Source organism: Chaetodon trifascialis, chromosome 23, assembly GCF_039877785.1.
Source record: "Chaetodon trifascialis isolate fChaTrf1 chromosome 23, fChaTrf1.hap1, whole genome shotgun sequence".
Lineage (NCBI taxonomy): Eukaryota > Metazoa > Chordata > Actinopteri > Chaetodontiformes > Chaetodontidae > Chaetodon > Chaetodon trifascialis.
The window spans coordinates 12,834,097-12,857,870 of NC_092078.1; the positions used below are offsets into that span (position 1 = coordinate 12,834,097).

The 23,774-nt window shown below is 41.5% G+C and overlaps 1 protein-coding gene and 5 non-coding genes across 6 annotated transcripts in view; 5 read left to right on the top strand and 1 right to left on the bottom strand.

Annotated features, from left to right (window-relative positions):
- m1ap (meiosis 1 associated protein) overlaps positions 1–22,805 on the bottom strand; it is a 32,818-nt gene extending 10,013 nt beyond the window's left edge. Inside the window, exons 1-4 of the mRNA XM_070993809.1 lie at positions 22,785–22,805; positions 20,821–21,084; positions 20,478–20,675; positions 16,935–17,106 (exon numbers count right to left, since the gene is read on the bottom strand). Coding sequence (XP_070849910.1) covers positions 16,935–17,106; positions 20,478–20,675; positions 20,821–21,084; positions 22,785–22,805 — 655 coding nt within the window. The remainder of the gene's footprint in view (positions 1–16,934; positions 17,107–20,477; positions 20,676–20,820; positions 21,085–22,784) is intronic.
- On the top strand, positions 5,575–5,646 carry trnaa-ugc (transfer RNA alanine (anticodon UGC)). Its single transcript has one exon. It is a non-coding gene; the product is annotated as a tRNA-Ala (tRNA).
- On the top strand, positions 6,964–7,035 carry trnaa-ugc (transfer RNA alanine (anticodon UGC)). The gene has a single exon. It is a non-coding gene; the product is annotated as a tRNA-Ala (tRNA).
- Positions 11,787–11,858, top strand: trnaa-cgc (transfer RNA alanine (anticodon CGC)). Its single transcript has one exon. It is a non-coding gene; the product is annotated as a tRNA-Ala (tRNA).
- Positions 19,647–19,718, top strand: trnaa-ugc (transfer RNA alanine (anticodon UGC)). The gene has a single exon. It is a non-coding gene; the product is annotated as a tRNA-Ala (tRNA).
- On the top strand, positions 20,065–20,136 carry trnaa-ugc (transfer RNA alanine (anticodon UGC)). Its single transcript has one exon. It is a non-coding gene; the product is annotated as a tRNA-Ala (tRNA).
- Positions 22,806–23,774: the final 969 nt, after the last annotated feature.

Genomic DNA, 23,774 nt, shown 5'->3' on the forward strand with positions numbered 1-23,774 from the left:
AAGAACTGCCTGGATTCAAGCAGAATCTGGAAATAGGAGAGGGTAGACGGGAGAGAAGGACACAGAGACTCAGAGAGGATGGCAGCTGGACGGCTTCTTTGAAGCACTTGAAAAAGACGGGAGGACAGAGGATGAGAGGAGCAGACAGTATTCACTGAGGCACATATCAGAGGAGGGGGTTACAGAAGAGGAAAGCAGGAAAGATGGTGAAAAATTAAAGTTGTCTACTTTTTTAGGAGGTATGCTTTTTGAGGACCTAACAAAGACAACAGTTTATCAGAGTTGCACTGAATAAAATAATCAACAACAGCTCACTCCCACGGTGACCCCCGAGGACTTTTGAAAAACTTTGAAGAGAAGTTTCGTGTCATAAAATGTCTTCAAACCAAAAAGGGCAAGCAAGAGGACAGAGAAGAAAGAGGCCTATAAAAGAGGGCACAGAGAGGAGACTGAGGTGCGATTGAGGTGATAGCAACAAACAAACCTCTCAAAAGAGAAGGGAAGAATGACCTTATTTTCCTTAAGTGGCTTGAAAGCCAAGATGAGAGAGATGTGCAGTCTATCTGCGTATTCTCAGACACACATAAAGAAGACAGGACGAGACAGGGACAAGGAGCAGTAATTTTGTCCTGGTGGTTAGAGACAGAGAATGAACTTAGAAGAGAGGAAATTAGATGAAAGCATGGGAGGAAGAACAAGACAGCGTATTTGTCAGACACAAGAGTGCATGGGGGATTAATTGATGCTTTATAGACAACCCACAGTTCACACACACGACGGTGCTTGTTAAGACATAAACTAACCGTCGGCTAATTAAACAAAAATGGAGCGTTTAATTGCTGCTTTGTGACGGTAAGATAATCCTAGCAAGTTGATTCAAACTAAGATGATGAGTTTTACATGACAGTGACTCGGGTGCTCATTGAGACACGAGAGCGACATGTTAAATATCCATCAGATTAATGTAAAGGGGTGCACGTCTGAAGGGGCTTAATACACTCTTCACCCTCCAATCCTATCTCAGTGGAAAGAGGTGATGAAGACAGGAAAGGGACATGATTGACAGAGCAAGATAGTGGCAGACAGATGCAGGTTGTCAGAGATTGGAGAAAAGAAAGTGCAACATGACTGTCCGGGTGTTTAATAGCTGCGAACCAATCTGAGGAGCCTTTTCCTTATTTTTCTCTAGGCGTCTTTTGCTCCCTCTTCAACCAACCACCAAACAAGACAACCTCTGTGACACCGACCTTTCATCTAACAACCAGTGAAGTACCAACTTTGTTTTACCATATTATCCATTATTAAGATGTCTGTCAGGCTATACTGTACATCTACAATATCTGTTTTCTCATGATCTTTATGCCAAATTGAGCTGAAAATCATTAAACTGCGATAGAGAGACAGACGAGATATTAGGAGGGGTTGGATAAACAAAAATGTGTGTGCAAGTGTGCCCATGATGCGGGGCAACCAGCCATCTCTCAGCGTGGGACTAATAGGTTCCATATCCTGGTGTGAAGAGTGATGCCAATCTCCATCTGTATGACCACCTGCTGCTCTGCTAACGTCACAGAGGTGCGAAGAGCCTGACCTTGGCCGTGTGTGTGTGCGTGTGTGTGTGTGTATGGCAGGATGAAATTCACGCATCTTCATTATCGAGCATGTCAAACCATATTTACATATAAATAAATAAAGCAATCTCTTGATTTTGTCATCATCTCTGTATTGAATTCTTGTATTGAATGCATGATCATACAGTGTGAGTGTGTGTGCAGAGTGCTTCCTGTCTGTACAAACGCTCTGCGGTAGCTTCAGTTGGTTGTGCACGAGTATGTCAGCAGGTCTGGGTAGGGTTTCCTCCTGAGCACCGCTCTGTTCTCTTACCCACCGCACACTAAAGTCAACGAGCTGACTGCGATGGAAAATTAAGTGAATGAAAGAGACAGAGAGAAACAGAGAGAGAGAGAGAGAGAGAGAGAGAGAGAGACCCCCGTTTGAACGGCTGCAGGTGTGTGGTAGTAATAGTAGCTGAGATGGAAAAGTCTGGTGGAAAGTGGTTTTTATACAGAACCAATTACACAAAAATGTGGGAATGGTGTTTATTAACATCTCCCTGTTGAGTTGAGTTCACACTGGAGTCAGCTGCATAAGACTGATATACAGAGCAGGTCACAAATACCATCAATAACATCCTGTAGTTACTCACAGGGTGATGTACTAGAAAATTTATCACTTGTTAAACCTACTGACTCCTTGGATTAAAATGAAGGCAGGAAAAAAATAGCTAACTAAAAAGACCGATTTTGGAAGATCCACTTAATTTGTCCAACTCTGATGGCTGAATTTCACATAATCCTTTGAACGCTATTTTGGACAGATGGAGGTCTGCGGATCACTTCCACTGGAAGTGCATTAGGAAGGGATCTTTAAATAACCAGGATGAACAAGAGACATTAAAGTGAGCAAAGTGTGCTTCTCTTTCTGACGGAGAGTTAGATGAGAAGATCAGTATCACCCACATGTCTGGCAGTTAGTTAGACAGCTAGCAGCTTAGCCTAGCTTAGCATAAAGGCTGGAAACTGTATGAAGGGAGCAAAACCTGCCTATCAGCACCACTGAAGCTCAGTCATGAACAAATGATGCCTCGCTTGTTTAATACACACAACATCTTCATTAAATCTTTTTCTTACTTGCAAAACATTAGATGTTACAGTAGTGCAGATGTAAGCAAAATGCTATTTGGAGCCCAGTGTATGACTATGGATCTTTTTGTCTTTAAGGCTGAGCGGATTAAGGCTTTAGTCTCATATGCGGTCAGGGACACTGCCCTTCACTGTCCAGATGTCCACAGTTAATACGAACACATTTGCAAGCATTCACTCTGCTGGAGCACCTTTGAAAAAGCTCCAAGGTTTCTGCTCGGTAGGTCTTAAATCTCCGTGGAGAGAAGTTGCCTCTGGGGATCGATGAAATTTCACATTATTATTGTAACGGAATACAAGAAGTGCGGCTCATTGTGGGCATTCAGGATGACGACTTGGCTTCCCGTTTTATAATTCCTGGCTCTGGGCCAGTGGATTACAATCCTCCTCTCAAGGGGACGTACATTTTCAGAGTCATTATTCTTGCGACTCAAAATGGATTTGTGGGATGTATGCTCATCCAAGTGCAACTGTGTGGGGTGTGGAAATGGCTTAAGTGTTCCGAAGGCGGAAAATAAGGAGAAGGGAAACAGTTCTAAACAAAAAGAGAATTATGTATTCAAGGTGGCAGTCGCAACGATAAAAAAGTTCAGTGCTGCAGGCAGTGGAAAAGTTAATATGATTACACAGCGCCTTGGAGGCTGAACGTGATGTTGCCGGTTCAATTCCAGCTGGCGACCTTTGGTGCATGTCACGGCCCCCTCTCTCCCCCAGTTTCCTGTCACCTCACTCTGCCCAAGAAAAAATGTTCCCCTCCAAGTATATATACATATATGTATTAGTGCTGTCAAAAATATTGCGTTATTAACGCGATAACGCAAATCAATTTTAATGGCGTTATTTTTTTATCGCGCGATTAACGTTCTTTGTGACCTAGTGAACTTGTAGTTTTTTATAAGCTGTGGCCACTGCTAGTAACGTAAGAAAAACTACAGGATCCCGTTTTAAACCGGAAATAAAACAATAGGCATGACTCACGCACGTGTTTGGTCTCGTCTGCTCGCTAGCTGTAAAAGTGTAGGCTACCGGTTTGTGTGGATGTCAAGTGCGAAACACCGAAATGGATGTGAACAAGATTCTGAATGGAAAGTCTAGTTTCAAAAAGTTGCCAGATGGGTCGACTGACAAGACCAAAGTTATCTGTCGGTGTGAACTGAGTTATCACCGTAGCACATCCAGTCTGAACTCAACACTACACGTTGTTGTTTTCAATAAAAAACATTTGCACAAAGCAAGCCTATCCACTTTTTCATGTTGATGATATGTTGATAAAAATGTGCGATTAATTTGCGATTAATCGCGAGTTAACTACGACATTCGTGAGATTAATCATGCACTTTTATCTCTATAACATTAACATGCTGATCAACAACATAGCCTGTTCTAGGCTGCTAAACATGACTTCATTTATTGCCTAAAGTGAATGTTTCAAAGATTTGGTTTGAAACTCTTGAGTTTAGTTTTGATCTAAGCAAACCCATCCCAAGAAAAATCGCAGGCGGTTAAAGCAGAGGAGTCCAATAAATCTAGGTTAATATATCATAAATCTACGGTAATACAAGAGAGATAAAGTGAGAACAAGATAAAAGCAGAGAGGAAACGGGGTGCTGAACAGAAAATCTGCAACGTACGAGGGAGGAGAGAGAGAGCTGGAGACAAAAAACACGCCAGGCAATTTCTCTTCTCTCTCTCCTCCTTAAAAGAGACATGGGAGAAGAGGAAAAGGGGAGGCAGAGGAGGAGGAGAAAGTAATTAAGTAGCTGCAGAGTGAAGAGAAGGAGAGAGGAAAGAAGTCCTCTCATCTCTCTGTTACGCTTTGATGGAGCAAGACAGAGCCTATGAAACAGAGTATGACTAGAAGAAAAGTGAAAATTATATGGGAAAATGACAACGTAAGGACCACACATACAAATACACACACAGACACGCACACAGTGAAGAGAAGGTGCAAATATAGATACTCACTGATTTACTGACATTTGTATTCAACAAATAGGACACACACAAGTGTGTATAATCGTTCATAGCTAACAAAAAAGATATGATTGCATAAACACAAACACACATGCTCTCTCTCTCTCGCTATCTTTTAGCCTAAACCATAACAACTGTCATCTGTCCCTTGTAAAAGCTACTTATCTCTCTCACAAACTGGACAGACACACAAGGAGAGAAATGACAAATCTGGGGGGGGGGGGGGGGGGCTGAGGTAGCGCTGTAGGCAGTTTGAGAAGACAGAGAGAGAAGGAGAAGAAAAGGAGGAGAGAGAGATTGCAAGGGGAGGGAGAGGATTAGAGGAGATATAATGGGCTTTAATCCTTTTCTATTGAGAGACGGATCCAAGAATCGCTGATGGGGTGTCAGTTTGAAAGAACTACTTGTCCAAGATATGAGTCTGCTTTTAGACCGCATCTACCTTCAGCTCAAATTTCTCTGGCAGAAGAAAAAGTAGCACGATATCAAGATTAGCACCTTTTCTTTCTACCAGTAATGTGGTTTTATGAACAGCTGTTATGTTCCATTAGCCAATCAAACACACATATTTGCAATACTTGCTTGGAATATTCTAAGTCATTCTGAACATCATCTGTAACTTTATTTTCCTCATCATCCCACACTATAGAAAGAAAAGGCAGAAGGCGCTCTCGGTGAAATGATTCCCAATCATGTGATATTGTGAAATTGACCTGTAAAGGTTATTCCTTCAATTTCTCTAAATCAACTTGAAATAATAAAATGTTTTGGAAGAACATTTCTCTAATGCTGTGTTGTATTTGCACATTCTAAAAGAAGCTCTTCAGTTCTTCTACTGCAGAAAGAGGTGAGTCAGCCATCTGCCGATTTAAACCTGAAACATATTGAGGCTGACAGAGGGGATGTAGCTCAGTGGTAGAGCGCATGCTTTGCATGTATGAGGTCCTGGGTTCAATCCCCAGCATCTCCAAGTTACTTTATAATTTCAAGCTTCTTTTGCATTTACTTTCTTTGTGTTTATGATGCACAGAAGCGTACATGGATGTGTTTCAAAGATGTGAACCTCTTGGAGGAGCACACTACCTGAGAAGCCTGGGTATGTTTGTGTTGTTGTGTGTGTGAGGAAGTAATGTTTACCTCAAGAATCAGGACAACAAAAAAGCTCTGTGGATGGTGTTTGAATAGAATAATGACTGTCACTTGATACCTGGATTTTGGGCTAAATATGTGTGGATGCAATGACTGTGTTGTCACTTTGAGACACATTTGCAAAGAAGCTATTTGAATTAAATCAATGTTTTGACAAAGCTGGGAAGTGATGTGAAAAAGACCAAAACTGTTTGAATAAATATTTGTCAAAATACGATGATGAGGAAACAGGCAGCCATTTGAAAGGGATTTAGGCAGAAGCGTGCGTCACATGGATTTTCATAATACTGCACCGTATTATAAGCAAAGTCTCCGCAGAGAGAAAATGGTTAAAAACACACAAAGACACACTTATTTGCATAGAGCAGCTGCTTTAAAAGGTGAGCAGCTCGTCAACACAGTGAGGAGGGGAACAAAGGCAGAAGTTATTGCTACAAGAGATCAATGAACAGGCTGGGGGAAATGAAATATTGCTTTTCAAGGTAACACGGGGGTAGCTGCATCCCCTGGTGAGTGGTAAACTCCAACTGGGATCGTTCAATTCAAAAATGTGGAGTGGAGTTGAAGGAAGACTGCTACTTCAATGCAAATCTGTTGTGGTTCAGAACTTGATCCGTGTTTAAGCCCCATCCCTCCTCTCTCCTCTTTGAAAGCAAACCACCTCTCATTCACAGAGGCGACTGGTGTGGCTGAGCGAACACAGGCAGGTGTCCAAAAAAGCCACTTCTGGTGAGTCACTGCAGAAGTGTGTATGTCTGTTAGATCAATTCGGAAAATTACAAAAACTGTAGCCTGAAAAAACCCTCAAATCTAGCCTGGTGTGAGACAGAGTATGTAACTAAATGCACTATAGTTCATTTCTTAAAGTTTGCTCTTTCCAGTCCTGCTCAGTTTTTGCAGAGGCTAAAGCGACATGTGCCACATGTTGTGCAGATTTCAGGATGCACTAAGCTGGAACAGCTCTTTGCATGAGATATAGCACACGCTTTTAAGTTCTTCTCACAATCTAATTGCGCATTCACAGTTTTCTTATACTTTTGTTCTGTGCACATTCCAGAAAAATCTGTATTTCAGCTAGTGTACTGCCAGGAGAGGTGGGACAGCCATGTGACAGTTTAACTTGAACTATAGAGACATGGGGGATGTAGCTCAGTGGTAGAGCGCATGCTTTGCATGTATGAGGTCCTGGGTTCAATCCCCAGCATCTCCATTTCTTGTGATCATTTGGTTAAGTGGCATCAACTGCACAGGGACATGTGATTATGTTGAAGATAACAATTTGCAGAAGGGACGTACAAGGATTTAAAAGAGTAAAACTTTCCAGCTATTTAAATTAATTCCAATAGAAAGCGTTTCGTCTAGAGGTGAAGATTGACACTGGAATTCCCACTGGTGACCAAATGCAAGCTATCTTGACAGTACTAACCTTTGAGGGGATGGAGAGCTGTGTTGCTCCATCCATTTTTATTCAACCTCCTCTTTTGGAACAAAAACCAACTGTCTGCAGACAGTTTAAATGTGTGGACTTATTTTCCCTTTAGCAACCAAGCAAAGCTAACAAAGCGAGCATCAAGCTCCTTAGAGCAGATTTTCCCTTTTCAATAACGTTTTACTGTGAGCGATAGTGGACAAAATGCCAGGAGAAAGTGAAGAGAACAGCAGAGAGAATGAAGAGAAGCTCCAGGAGCTAACAATTAGCCTGTCAGCTACAGCAGTTCAACACCAGCCCACCGAGCAGTGACCACAGTTAGGTGTACAAAAAAGGCACATCTGGCCAACCACTGCAGAAGTGCGCCACAAATTTCCTATTTTTTCCCTCTTTTTAGTCCTGCTAGTTTTTGATACATCATGAAGAGGCTGGGATGCACAAAGCCAAAATAATTACAGTTCAGAGCTAGACCACTAAGTAAGAACAATATCTTGAAATCAATTCTGCTTTTTATCAGAAGCCAGTGAAGTGATCTAAGTGTTGGAGTAATATGTGTGATTTTTCTTGCCCTGGTGAGTACTCTGGCTGCAGCATTTAGAATGAGCTGGGTTCGTGCCACACTCTTTCTGGGAAGTCCCGCAAGAAGGGCTTTACATGAATGTAGCCAAGAAGAGATGAATGCATGAACCAGTTTTTCAGCATCTGACTGACACAAGATGGATTTAACTTGGGAAATATTTTTAGGTGGTAAAATACTGCCCTACTTATATTTGTGATGTGGTTTGTGAGGTCAAGTTCCGAACCAAAGATAACAACCTGCTCACTGGATTTCAGAGACACTGAGGTCAGTTTGGAGTGGATCTCCTGCCTCAGACCTCTGGTGTCTACCACACGGATCTCAAGCTTGTCTTTGTTTAACTGCAGAAAGTTTTGAGTAATCCAGTTTCTCATGTCGCTGATACACTTGACAAGGTCCAGGTATGGAGACTAGTTTTTTCAGACAGTAGCATCTCAGTGGAAATGTCTATTTCTGATGGTGGAACAACTTCTAAGGAGTGAAATCATTCATATGACGCACACATAGACCCCTGCCAATAGGGGATGCTGCTCAGCAGCGTTGCACATATGAGGTCCTGGGTTCAATCCCCAGCATTTCCAACAGCACTCACAGTAGGAGTTGTGATTAATATCTCTGGCATGAGGCTATATTAAGTTATAAAACACACTCCCGTGGGGATGTAGCTCAGCGGTCGTTGGAATTAACTAAGTGCAATCAAACCACTGTTGAATATGATGCAGCAGGAAAATGCAAGAAATAATTACTTGTGTGAAGACAGCCATCTATGAGTGGGCGGCATTTCATGTAAACAGGAGCTGACCCAATTCATTTAAGTGTTTGCACATTGCTTTCAATTGCAACAGTTTATTTCTGAATATCGGATGATATATGTTTGCCTAGCTAATGGCTAGCTGAGCACAGCTAGCAAAGGCCTTTCTCCACTCAGTTATTTGTTAATGCAACTTTAACTTTCAAAAGATTCTTCATAATTTACCTCATGCTCACATCATATCATGAGAAGAAGAAGTCTCTGCTGATAAACACTGAGAATTGTAACATTAGCAGAGGCTGAACTTGTCTGAATCACTGCCTGAGACAGTCACCACTATCATTAATAAAATACTAAATGATGACATTATCTGTGGAGGAATGATGTCACTTTCCATTAGAGGAGTTCAAAAGCAATGTCACATAAAGTGTTAATGGTTTATGGAGACTACGGCAGCCCAGTGTCATGTCAAGATACTGTAGATATGAAAAAATGTGGAAATGTCTATCTCTGACGGTGGAGTGAAATCATTCATAAGCAAACTACTCTGACTCACTGACATTCACAGCATTTATAGACTCAGAGATCTGCTTCAACAAGGCCACGTTCATCCAGCAGCAGCAGCAGCAGCAGCAGCAGCAGCAGCAGCAGCAGCAGCAGCAGCAGCAGCAGCAGCAGCAGCAGCAGCAGCCTGTTTCTGCTTCAAAGGTGAGTTAGCACAGTTCTGAAATACTGTAAATAAGTCATTCTGTGACTGGACAAAACCACTTTAGAGTCCCTCATTACCTCTTTAGATATCAGATGCTGTGCTGACTGGAAGTGAAGCCTGCAGCCAACATGTATATGATGAGATAAATGGACAGTGGATGAATCCACTATCTGCACGTTAGAAAAGACACAAACATGTATATTTAAAGTATATATCTCCACTGGTGATGCCAGCCGAGGAAGACACAACCAAATCTTTCACAGAAATGAGAGAGATCTGTTATCGCTCGAGAGTGGAAATGATGATTTATGGAACAGCAATAACACCAACTCCATAAGGATTTCGATGAGGATTTCAGTGTTTTTCAAGATAATACATCAACATATGTGCCTGTGCAAATAAACAAATCTAAAATTACACATCCTTAACATCTATTTATCTGTAAAATATGACCCTCTGGCTCGCTCTCCCTTTCTAATTACAGTAAGATCTAAAACAGACTTTATATTGGTTATTATTATAAAAGGACAGCTATGCACAAACAGCACAACCTGCTACTTTTTGTTGTAACTAGCTGAGTGACTCAATGCTGCCCATGCCTTGTCTATCATTCCAAAAAGCCCAACTTTTCTCGACTTTAAATATGTGCTGCTATGCCAAGATGCAAAGCGCAGCACCTTTTTGGAGGAAGTTATCAAGCGGGGGCTACTGTGAACAATACTAAATCCTTAAAAACTGATTTACACGTATATAAGTCTAAACTTCAGATATGCACTCAGTGAATATTCTTACTCTAAAATGCTAATAATAAAGTTTGTGCAAGGAACAACTCTCACATTACAGCTATGACTAATTAATTTGAAAAGTGTGACTTTGACATGTGCAGGTGAGTTCCTAAATTCTCAATCTGACTTTTACTGTGTGACAGTAGACCTCGTCTTTCTAACTGGAATATCAGGTGATAGGTTGAAGAACATGGAAAGCATGCAAACACAATTTTCATCACATTTCACCAAACAACAAACAAACAAAAATGAGGGTGAGATGGAGTAAAGTGGATTGGCGATATGAGACTTGGGGGAGCCTCTCAATAACTGAAAAAATACAGAGATCAAATTCTCATCCAGCTTACTCTCTAACTTGTCATTTTGCTCGGGCTTACGCAGTCTGACAGACTGACAGAGAGAGAGAGAGAGAGAGAGAGAGAGAGAGAGAGAGAGAGAGAGAGAGAGCAGCTCAGGGGATAAAGGTCCAGGTGTTCGTGGAGACAGTCAGACAGTAGTAATCTATCTCTGGAGCTGCTCCAGACGGTGCTGTGTGCATAGGTGTGTCTGCGAATGTGCACGGCTGTCTGTCACAGTGGGTGTCATCTAGTGCTGATGATCTTTGCAAAAATAACATGTCTCGCTCCCGAAGCCGATGCTTCTTTTTAGAACTCATGATTCTGTATTTACAGTAAAGATATGTTTTGTCTGTTGTGTGTTTGCATAAAAATGTGTACATAGTGTACTTGCGTGGCCGCCAAAACAACAATGATGTCGAGAAGCTGCACTGCAGTGTGATAAGGAAAATGACACCAAGTGTAAGAAGACTTTAAATAATGACTTGGAATTTCAGCTTGAGTGAAAACTATTTGCAACAGGTTGCAGGTGCACACACATGCACAACAGTGGAAAGATGAACCAAGAAGTTTCATTTTCTATCGAGTTTGACTAAAGTGTATTTTACAATAAAAAAAATTACTTTCTCTGTGAATGAAGTCTTGTGACCTCGGTGGGAGAAACCTCCAAGAGGAGGTCATATACCTACTTGGTGTTGGCCTAAAACAAACACAGTATTTTATTGTCTTCAGTGTTGCATGTAACATATTGAGTGAATTTGGCCAGAATGGACGACAGAGAGGCATGATTAAAGTTACTAGGAATAAGAAGAAGGGCAAGCGGGTGTTGTGCCAGCAGCCTGTTTGTAAATGAGTAGATACACTGCTGTCGCAATAACATGCAAGAGCATGAGCCCAGAGTTACAACATCTATCATTAACAAATATGTACCGCTCTCCTTCATCCTGTCTGCCCGCATCATCTGAAACTGACATTCCCATGCAGTACAATGCATTTACTTGGAAACAATTTCCCTAAAAGCACACTACAAAACTGCTGCCCCCACAAACAGCTCAATGGCTACAGGCTAACCACTACTCACAGCAAGCTCACTGAAAATGAATTTGATTATATTGACTTTCACATGTCTTTTCACTGACTCCCTGATAGGAGAAAGAAATATATGTGTGGGCAAACGAGGGGGAACAAGTTTGTGTGCATGAACAGAAAGAGATGAGTGAGATTAAGATGTACTTTATTTGGCAGTAAATGTAATTCTGTGTGCAGTGTTTTGCACTGACGGGAGTCTCATCTTATATGACAGGCGTCTGGACGTGTATCATAAATGCATCTGCTGTCTGAACACTGAATAATATGCAGTAGCTCACATATAGGAGGGGATGTAGCTCAGTGGTAGAGCGCATGCTTCGCATGTATGAGGTCCTGGGTTCAAGCCCCAGCATCTCCATTTACAGTAAAATCTAGACTTAACTTTTTCCTTGTCTGGGAAAAGTAAAAGTTTACATTGGTCACTGTGTCATATTAAGCAACTGTAAAGTAAAAAAATTCTTGCCAGGACTGTCACAATTTACCGTCTTTCACAATGTGCATGATGCAACTGAGAAGGAGGTGCCAGGGAATAACTTCCAGGAATAAGACTATAAACAGACAATGGCCATTAAAGACAATCCAACATTAAAGACACTAGTAAGACGAGTAGTACTAGTAGTAGTAGTAGGTAATTGTCCCCTTAGTCCCATTACCATGAGACAGGTTTATCCTTAATCAGTCTGCAGTGTTGTTCCAAACACTTTTCTGAAAAACCACAGAATTACACTGAATAATTACCAAATAAAAGTTTCAGTGTCACCTCCACCCCTGATTCCTCCTGGCAGTTTGTCATCTTTGCAAATGTGATTGGTTAAAGACTTGTTTCGGTGGTAACTTTGAAGCAGTTTGGAGACAGGCTCAGCTGGAGCAAAGTGACAGCACAGATGGGCCAATATTTCTCACACACACACACACACACACACACACACACACACACACACACACACACACACACACACACACACACACACACACACACACACACACACACACACACACACACAAATACAGCAGGTCTGGCAGCAGCTAAACACATATTTGGGTTAGCCTCATCTCCTTGGGCTTAAGCAGGCAGCGCGCCAGAGGGCATCTCCCACTTACTGATACCGTTATCAACACCTGTCTGTCACTGATCCTGTCTGATCTTCTATCGATCTAGCCCTCTACTTTGTATTCCAACCTTTATCAGTATTTCTTTGTACTTCTGACTGTATCTTTCTCTCTATCTCTCTTCTCCAACATGATGCTTTTGGACAACTAACATTATTTCTAAGACACAGAATTGCATCATTTCCTCTGCTTCCACCAAACTCTGACCCCAATGGCACACACACAGATAAACAGAAACAACAAATGTTCCCTTCATCCAAAAATAGATGCTCCTCTTGAGAAATGGTAAGAGTTAATATCTGAATAGATGCTGTAACACATTTTCACTCATTTGTTGATATTCAATAAGGCCAATAAAGCTTACAGTTATTATATCAAGTGTGCAACTACATCTTGACCAAACAGTGCATCTGCAGCAGACTGCTGCACCAGTTATAGAATTCATTTGTTTCATTTCAGTGCAACTTCATAGCTAAAGAAAAACACTGCTATTACAAAAACAACCTAAACAACTGAAGTGAGTACTTTTTTTGCTGCTAGGTAGCCATAGGAAAGTGCTGCATCCAGTGTGGGACAGCTTGTTGGATCTGTTTCAGTCAACAACTGTGAGGCAGAAAACCCAAAACCACCGGTGCCACAATCATCCCTGTCTCTGTCTCGCTCTGCTCCTCTCGCTCTGACCCATTTCTTTATCTTCTCCCTGGTGCTCAACTGTACAATTACACAACCGGCCAGAGATTCAAGGATACTCTGGTTGAGTTTCAACAAAAACAGGATGCTTATCAAGGCGTCGGCCTTTAGACGCTCTAACACACGCTTGTGCTTTCATACTGGTGAGAAACCTCACTGACGTAGCACATTTCCTCACCCCTAACCTTAACCATCACAATTACATGCTTAGCCTCAAGCCTTATCCTAACCTTAACCTAAACCTAGGTCCAATCTTAACCCTTTAAAAACACTCTGCAAAATGCCCTCATTTTACAATAATGGGCCTCACAGAGAAACACAGACAACAGTAAGCACACACACACAGCAGACTTCACATTTGTGCTTCCAGTCACTAGAAAATATGCTGCAACTCAGCCACACACACACACACACACACACAGATGCACTCACATACACACACAGATGCACACACGCAGTTTTGCTGGCAGTTTTTTTTTTAAATCTGACTTTTGCATAACTGTCCTCTTATTATCATTTTTTTATGATGTCTGTATGCAGATGCACTATATTGTGTGCACATTTGATCCTATTTGTTTTAACTTGCCTTACACACACACATGCACACATACACACACACAACAGAGACACCGTTGTGTAATCATCTTTCTTTATTCTAGACAGGAGTTGTGACCCCCTTTCTTGCATTTAGATAAGTGAGTGACAAATGTGAGAGTCAAAAAGAGAGTGAAAACATTAGTTATGGCTTTTGCTCCAAGTCTCACGAAAATGGATACTCCACCCACTTCCTATAATATATTGCACTCTATGGACTGACTCACACATACACACACACACACACACACACACACACACACACACACACACACACACACACACACACACACACACACACAGCTAAAATAAATATGCTGGTGTTCAGTGAGGCATATTTGCTGCAATCTCTCACAGAGTATTCCCACCCAGCATCTTCCACACGCTGAGATGATTAAGATTCCACAACGCACCCAGATCTCAGAAAGAGCATTCCCAGAATAAACACTGCTCCTAAATTCCATTATATTAAGTTTGGTATATTAGTTACACGTCTCTTTTAAAAACCAAAATTGCAAAGTGCTGTACAAACTGAAATCCCATTGCTAATCAGCAAAGTTCTGCTACGAAGTCCCTCAGCATTGTGTAAATCATAATAAAGTTGACAAATGACAAAGAAAAGGAAAACTCACTCATAAATGGAAATCTAAATTCAAACAGAAGTATCTCCCTGTATGCTGCTGCAGCTCTGCAACTTGTGGGTTAAACTCCCAAAAGCAGGTATCTGAACTCTTTCTTTTCTCTTTAACACAGAAAACACCTTGTTTAACTTTCACAAAGGCGTTACATGTAGGTATTAGCGCCTAAACTAAAGTAAGGCATTGAGTCTGAGTAGAATTCAGACTGGCTAGATAATCAAACTTCTTATCTCTGATTGAAGCCAGCTTCTTTTTCCAGCCAGTTGAACTTCGAGGTTGGTGTAGCTCTTGGATGCAGTGCTGACCCCATTTCCTTTTCTACTCAGGCCTATCCTTACAGGACTCCATCCAAAATGTTTGTGGTTTCACTGTGAGTAATTCAACAAACTGAAATATTACAAAGAGCACATTCAAAAGTGTGTGTGGTCCCATATCTGAGGACGTATCATGAGGACTGGTTGTTCTGTCACCTTTTTCAAACAAGCAGCTCCCACAAGATATTACTGTGTCTATTAAGAAGCCAATTGGTATCGCAGCAAATGAAAGAAGGGTAAGAAAAATAAGTCGTACATACATTATTGACATAACGCTGTTAAATCATCTGTCATGTTTCCACGTCTTTGAAAACTGACGCTGGAAGATGCAAATTCAAACTGACAATTCTGTTAGACAGGAGGCAGAAAAACACCCATCATTACTGTCAAACTAACACAAAAGGAAAGCTCGGCGCTCTAAGCTACCTGCGCGCTTGTGCAACCAGTTACACTGCGTGTGAAGACGTTTGATGTTGAAGATTGACAATCATATTTTCCCCACTGCGGAAAGAAAACCATTCCTAATGAAACAGCTTTATGTGGGACATCAGAGGTCTAGCAGCGCCACTGGTGTTGACATAATTAAGAGGGTGTAGGCCGCAGTATCTAAGAGCTCAAGTGACAATTATGTTTTTCAGTGCTATAAACACTTGGAGAGACCGTGGAGGAACGCAGTGATCTAGTCCCAGTGGCATCATGGCATCTAAATGGGTGTCAGCCTCACTATCATCAAACTGCGGTAACTACATAACCATGTCTCCAAGGCTCCATTCCAAACATTTCTTTGTTCAATGGCATTACTTTTTTATTAGAAACTGGAGGGAGACGGGAATAAGCATCACTCATATTGATCGATGAATACAATAAAAGGAATCTGCATTGGAGGAGCTGCTGCAGGAACGACTAGTAACCCCTGGACATTTTCTTCTAAATATTTTTTTACTAGATGCTGTAGAGTACAGAACACACTAAAACTGGACGCCATCTGCTTTTTAACAACACAAAGAGGTCCTGAACACTGTTGTGCTCATTCTTTAACCATGTTCTGTGCTTTTATTTAGTTCTGCTGACAATAAACAGCAAGATTTACATCTCAGCTTGTGGTCCTTGATGAATTCCATTTTACAGCAGATTTATTTCATCACGACATCAAGTAGCTCCGTTTTCGAAACGCCACTCCAAACCAGTACCAGACTAGTTCCAAGGGGAACAAGGGCAAGGTTTAATTATGGAGAACTGGGACGAATCCATAACATTTCACTTTAGATATGATGTAAAAATAACAGAGAGGAGGTGGTGGGATTGCATAACTGACATGATTCTGTCAGGTGAGCGAGAACTCACAACATCACGAGTATCGAGTTTCCGACATCTCGAGCACTTCTGAGAAAACAAAGTCGCAGTCACTTCCTCCACTCACACAGATCACGGTTTATTATTACAGACTATGTATCTCAGATGGTGAATAAATATTTTTACAGGGAAGACTACAGTGTTTACCACACCCCTATCTCTTACACTTGCTCTCATTTTTTCTCTCCTCCCTCCGCCCTGTGTGTTTTTCTTCATTTTCATCCCTCACTACTCTCACTCTCCTCTCCCCCCCCTTCATTTCTATCCAATCCTCACTGCACTCTCTACTTACTCTGACCACTCCGCTTGAACCTTCGTGTAATTACAAAGGATGACATATCATTATGAAATTAGTCTTCCTGAGAGGATCTGCAAATGTTTGGATTGCAGTCTAGTTCTATAAATTGTGACGTGTCTCAAGTGTCGACTGGATGACATGTGAGAAAAAATGCAGCGTGATAAATGGGTCAGTGCTGCACAAGTCGACGGAGGATGATTAAGAAAGCGCACGGGAAAAACATGTAGAAAGTGAGGGGGAGTAAAGCATGTTCAGGAAATACATAGCAGGCCTCCTTCAAGTTGTTCGACTGGGTTAATTCTTCTCGCTTGTTTGCTCAGACACAGTCATGTGTATCACACATACTAGCAGTGTGAGTTTGTTTGCTTTTGCCAGCCTTGCATGAGCACTATGTGTACTCAGGGTGTACTTTTGTGTACTGTAGTTTGGTTTCCTACCTTCAGCCTCGGTGTGCGTGGCCTCAGGTGTGGGGTTGTCCTGGCCCCAGTCTGCTGCACTACAGATCTGTACCACCAGGAGCCGCTTCAGGGACACCAGGTCAGCGTCTTTGAGCCCCGTCTCCAACTGGCGCACAATGCCCTGCCCTGGCTGGCTGGTCACCACAGTAATCTGTGAATACAGCAACAGGAACATGCCTCAGCAAACCTGGAACAAAAAAGACTCATATAAGAAATACTTTACAGCGACAACCCAACCAATAAGCACACCTAAAATAACCTGGATGCAAAAGCGCTTATTGGATGGTCAAACAACTTTTGAAATCCTGATGTCAAAATTGGGCAGGTTGCATACAAAATAGTAAAACACCACTAACACCAGTGAGGAGACTGCTGTTTGGACATTTCACCATGCCTCGTCCCTCACTATGACAGCAGGGCTTTTACATATGCTCTATGTTGGAAACAGCAGTAAATTTAGAGTGACTACAAGAGAGGACAAAGAAAGGACAACTACGCATTGCCGCTCCTTCCTAATAACAATGACAAATTGCAGTCACTTTTACTTTTATTATCATTAAGCCACATAACTGTTCCATCCCACAACTGTTTCCCCAAAGCTGACTTCTGAAATGTTACAGCTGGCATTATGAAAGCTCAAGCTCATGTTCCACGTTGTCACATCTTCAGAAGAACAGGCCACAACATCGCCACAGCAAAGCGATCTTTGTGAGTGACTGTTGTGTTTCTGCTGAACTTCAGGGACACGACGTACGGTAAATTACTGTTGCTAAATTAAAAACATGATGTCCGAACCGCTGTCCTAGTCCCAATAAAACAAACTCCCACCCTAACGGAAAAGCGGCATACCATATGTAATAATGACACAACTCCACACTATGACACTATGTTTTCATGAGAAAACAACACAGCTCTAACTGCTGTGTTGCCCTTTGATCTATAATTTTAATGTTTCCTGTCAATGAGCTTTCATTATCTCGAATGTCATGGCATTACGAATGAACAAAACTGCTTCTAAAGCACTGTAAAATGTTGATTTTTTTTTGATAATGACAATTTCTGCAGTAGATTCTTGGAAAAGACAGTGTCTTATAACAAGTAGCCTCTATGTCTGATGATGGAAAGAAATGAAATTAGTTTTCTGTGGCATTTACATGCCTAATGGGGGGAACACAGATAAACTATCTGATGTTAGGCTGAACATCCAGCTGAATCACATTAACAGCAGCAGTAAATGAAGATTATCATGGGATTACTGATGGTGTCTACTATCTGGTTCCTGCTGTTTGGACAAAAGTACAATCTGCTGCTGAAGCCTGACACACATCATGGAGGACGACACACACACACACACACACACACACACACACACACACACACACACACACGAATGCTAGAAACATACATATGTCTGAAAACATGTATTGTATAAGTGGATCAGCGATACACACACACACACACACACACACACACACACACACACACACACACACACACACACACAGACACACATACAGAGGGCCGTGTCTCTGCTTAGTGTCTCTCTGTCTCCTAATAGCGCTATTCATATCTGCTGCTGTCGGAAACAGTGAGTCTTAGTGTAATCATCTGCCCAGAGCTTCCTAATAAAGCTGGCTGGATTTGCGAAATCTTAGTCAACAACCCAGCGCCTTGTACCCAGAGGACATGGTGTTCAAATTTAACAAGAAAGACGGTGACTGGCTTATTTCTCGATTGGCTCCCCATATGTCCGGCATTCAAATCGAACAAATGAGATGCTTCCGGTCGAGTCATCTAATAATCCCACTCCTCTTAACTGTAATTTGCTGACATGAAAAAGCTGTGTTTGTGTCTCAAGTTCTGAGCCTGGAACGGAACATGGGATGAATATTAGCCCAAAGTTGGCTTTGAACTACGTGACATAACTTTGAATGGATAAGTAACATTAATAACTAACAAATGTGCTGCATGCAAGTGATAGCTAGGATCTTTTATTGATGTCAACAATTCCATCCACTTGAATGAGAGTGAAGCAGTGAAAATCAGTGAATGACAAGGACTTTCCTTGAAACCATTCAAACAGAGACTGTAAAAAAGGTGGGTACAACTCAAAGAAATACTTTGTACGCTGAACGGATTTGCCACTTAACTGTGATAGCTCATTGGTTATTCTAGCATGAAGGCACTGAAAGCTGAAGCTTTACTGATATCATTCTTCCTAGACAGACGGTTCAGCAGGAAATGAACACAGCCCATTCGCTGCATTCGAAATGTAGCATGAGCTGGTTTTAGGAGGACTGTCTGACATAAGATGTGAAGAGTGCTCAATCACTAAAATGAAACTGTGAACAAAGATTTTTTTTTTCAACTTTTAAAAATGGAAGTGTTTTTGCAGCTGCTAAATACACTAAACTGAATGGAAGAGAGCTCATTTAACTAATACAAGTGGAGCCTCTTCCCCACATTAACATGAAGTACAAAGCTTGAATATCAAAGGGGTTTATTCAGTCTGAGCTAGTTACCAGCTGAGGAGAGGCTCCATCATATTGGATCCAAATATTCAGTAGAAAAGAGTTCACATGCATTAAAGTTGAGCAAAACAAAAGCTGTTGTTGTTGTTTGTAATAATCTAATTACGGTTCAGTCAGTTCTTTCGTCCTTGAGGCTGCGAGAGAGACAACATGGAAAAAAGGGGATGTAGCTCAGTGGTAGAGCGCATGCTTTGCATGTATGAGGTCCTGGGTTCAATCCCCAGCATCTCCACTTCTTAAGGAGCTACACTGGCTGAAGTCATGGTCAGAGGAAGCTAAAACAACTTTTCATCAAATGTAATGTTTATGATCTACAACCAAATCACGCTTTAAGGCTTGCTCAGGTGTCTGAGAAGAGAAACAGAAACATATCTAAATGAGAGCATCTAAATCACAGCTTTGGCTGTTTTCAATCACAGTACACACAGCTGAATAACCAGGCCATGTCTGTCGCACTTTTTGCCAGATATTGCCTGTGATTCACACTTTCGTTGTTGGCAAACTGAAATATGATGAGAATATATTTACATATAGCTATTTTCCTGTTGTTGTTTAGGTGTTGCAGAAGTGTTAAATGTGGGGATGTAGCTCAGTGGTAGAGCGCATGCTTTGCATGTATGAGGTCCTGGGTTCAATCCCCAGCATCTCCACTATTAATTAAGTGCAAAGCTTTGTAACATAAAATGAAAAGACCTAAAGCTGCATTGAGTGAACATTTGCAGAGCAGTAGGATGGACTTCTAAAACACAACTGTTTTGATTGGCATATGAAATGCTAACTTTTGCAGCCAGAGTCAACCTGAGTGCATGTCAGCCCATCAGGATGCAGTTCTGTGCTGGTTCACGTACATATGTCTTGTGAGCTGTAGCATCAGTGGTGTTGTTTCGACAAGGAAGGGTTAAAGTCAAGGTGTAGAGAAAGTTCTGATTTGAAAAAGAAATAGTTTTCTTGTTGTGCTGGCTGTCTACATAGAGGGTCTATCTATGCGCACCTCCACAGACGTGTTGTTGCTGGCCTGGTTGCCAGTACTGGTATGTCTGATGTACTGTTTAAACTGCTGCAGACTGTCCAGCACTGCCTGTCGCAGCAGCTCGCCTCCTCTGGCTGCTCCTCTGATACAACCATCACCTGGAATAGACCTCAGCTCCTCGACACAGGAACGCAGCCTGGTGAGGTTACCGCGAACCTGCTAAAAATAGTGACGGACAGAGAAGTAAAAGGAATAAAAGTGAGAGCTGGGTGACAGAAAGCAACAAAGGGAAGACGGGTAAGAGAGGAGGAACAAGAAAAAGCAATAAGGGCTCTTAGAAACACTTCATTTTGATCTGTCTTACCACAAATGGCAGTATACATTCCTGCTGCCTGCTGATAGCATACAGACTGAGTAGTGGTATCCTACAGGGTCCATCCAGACTGCAGGCCAGGGACAGGAAGTTATCCAGAGCATCACAGAGCACTGTACAGGTCTCTGACCACCAGGGTGGTAGTGCCTCCACAATCAGGACCCTGGCTGGTTGCCGCAGAAATGAGGAGGACCAGTAAACAAAGTTCCCAGAGTTTGAGGAACCTGCTGACCTCTTTCTGTGGTCCATGGACACCTAAAAGCAACATAAAAGCGACACTACAGCGTTCAGCAACAAAGACATTGGAGAAAAGAATTACAAAAGATTCTAAGAGTGCATTTCATCCCAGAGAAGGATGTAGTCTACATCTGAGGTTACCTTTCACATGTCGTGTTTTGTCCTGAAATTGACAAGTTCTAATGTGGCATGGAAAAATGTGCCATCCTTCACATACCTTCAAAGACAATACAAAGTGTAAAAACATCTGTAAGCATGCAAAGGATGTTCTCATGTGCAAATCTAAGAGACCAACAGGAGGAAAAACAGTAATTGCCAAAATGAGCCACAAATATAGAACCATTGGCCTGTAATGATAATAAGCCCATGCAGCCAACACCATTAAACTGCATTAGATGTAGTTATAATCATGAGCATTAAGCACCACTCTAAATAGAACATGAATAAATAGGCTATGATGAACATGGACTATTATGTAAGGATCTAGGTTATAAAAGGCTCAGTTATCACATAATCTAAGAGTTTTCTGAGGAGACTACTGTGAAAAAATGCCAACTAGAATAGTTATGTGCATTAATGAATGAAAGACATATTTCAGGAATGAAAACGAGACCTTGAGAATCGTTTTGGAGGCCAGGAAGTTCTTGTGGATTTTGTGCTGTAAGGCATATGTAAAGCAGACAACATAATTTGCCATCCTGAGCAGCAAATTCTCCCTGAAGTGGCTCAGTGCTGAGAACGAGGATCGTTAACTAGTTGTTCATTATTTACAGCCATCTGAACTAATTAGGACATTCCTGCTGAAAGATAAACTGGCAGGGAAGCTTTCAAAAGTCCACTAAAACTAAGCACTCGCACTGATAGAAGGATTAGACTAGAACAGAAACTAATGATTCCTGTGGGAAAATGGGTCAGTACAGCCGCACAAAGTAAAGATGGATAAGATGGAGCGTATGCAGAGCACTGTAGTTATCACTAGTCCTGCATCAATTACAATAATAGGGCTGCAATTAGCAGCCAAGGTGACATCTTCAAATTGCTTGTTTTATTTGACCAACAGTCCACAATCCAAAGCCATTTCATTTATAATGATATAAAAGAGAAGAGCAGCAAATCCTCCTCTCATCCCAAGAAACTGTAACCAGCAAATGTCTGGTATAATGTTTTTGCTTGAAAATGAGTCAAGCAATTATTTAACGCTCAAAATTGGTGGCAATTAATTTTCTGTCTATTGATTAATTAAGTAATCGTTCCAGTAGAAGTTAATATTCACATCAGTGGCTCAATGAATGAGCTCTCAATTCAGTTTTATAAAAAATGAAGTGCAAAAGGTCAACACCTCAAAGCTTTAAATAGACACATGTCTGATAAACGTAAAGATGGAAAGGGCCCATCTGTGTCACTGTCAAACAGCAAGAGTAAGTCATGCAGTGTAGAGGATGTGGCCAGAGGAACAGATAGTGGAAAACCCCTCACGCTTCGCAGAGTCAGTCACACCATTTGAAACATTGTCATTATGTGAATCTGTCCTTTTGTGTCTGGTCACCAGCATCATCATTACTGATGGGAATCCCCTTATTTAGTAACATCAACGATCCCCTGTTCTGACACACATCAGTGCAATTAGTCATTTCATTTCCACACCTCAGTGGGCGAGAACAGGCAGGACCACAGAGTGTGAGGAAACCACTGAAATAGGAAACAAGGCAGCAGATTACCCCACCATTTCCAGACACCATGATACAAGTTTTGGGGGCTTTTGGTTGTTCCACTGACGTTGCTTTGAGGACCACTTCATAACGGTAGACCAGTAAACTAATATGCAGATAACAGACCGAAATCCTGAGTTGATTCAGCAATAAGCCAAACATCTCAAAGAGTAAAACCTTAGATCCTTAATCCAACACCTAAAAATAACTAATTGTGTGTATTTCATTAAATATCATATCTAAATTACTATACAATAGGGAAACATCTTCACACCAGTTGGCTGGAATAGAGCTGGAAATAGCATAAAAATAAGCAAAAATGCTTTGATCAGTCAGCGTCCAAGGTCTGGCTACTGCATATCTTACTCACTTAGGACTTAAAAACAATTTTGTTTACCCCTTTTATATTTGCGTGAAGAATTCATTAAACAATGGATGGAATGTTTCACCTTGCTGTCATCATGTGGTTATAAATCTGCCATTGGGCCTGCCTTACATAATACGTCTACCACAAGATTTAAACACACACATGCACACACACAGTACCAACAGCACTTCACCAGACCTGATTTAAAGTCAAAACAGAGGAAGAAATAACAACACCTCCTCTGGAAAACACCTGAAGGCTCTTATCAGAGCAAAAGCCATTGACAGAACTAATCCCTTTCAATCGAAAGCTGAGCTCTGAGCACTCTTTATCATTCGAGCTCTTAAATCCACTGTCCTGAAACCCTGCCCTGTTCTGATCTTCACAGAGAAGGGCCATTTTACCAGTAATAAAGGGCATATTGTGTGAAAGCGTGTGTGCCGTTTGATCTTCTGCCCTTTTCATCTGTCTCTGACTCAGTTCTAAGCCAAGTTCTGTCCTCCTCACCACCCAGATCACACATCTTTTGCCCTCACACTTTTTTTTTCTTGATTCGTCTCTCTGACCTCTCTCTGTGTGAGCATAAATAAAATCAGGATTAGCCCAATCCAATCAGATTTAAAACTAAATAA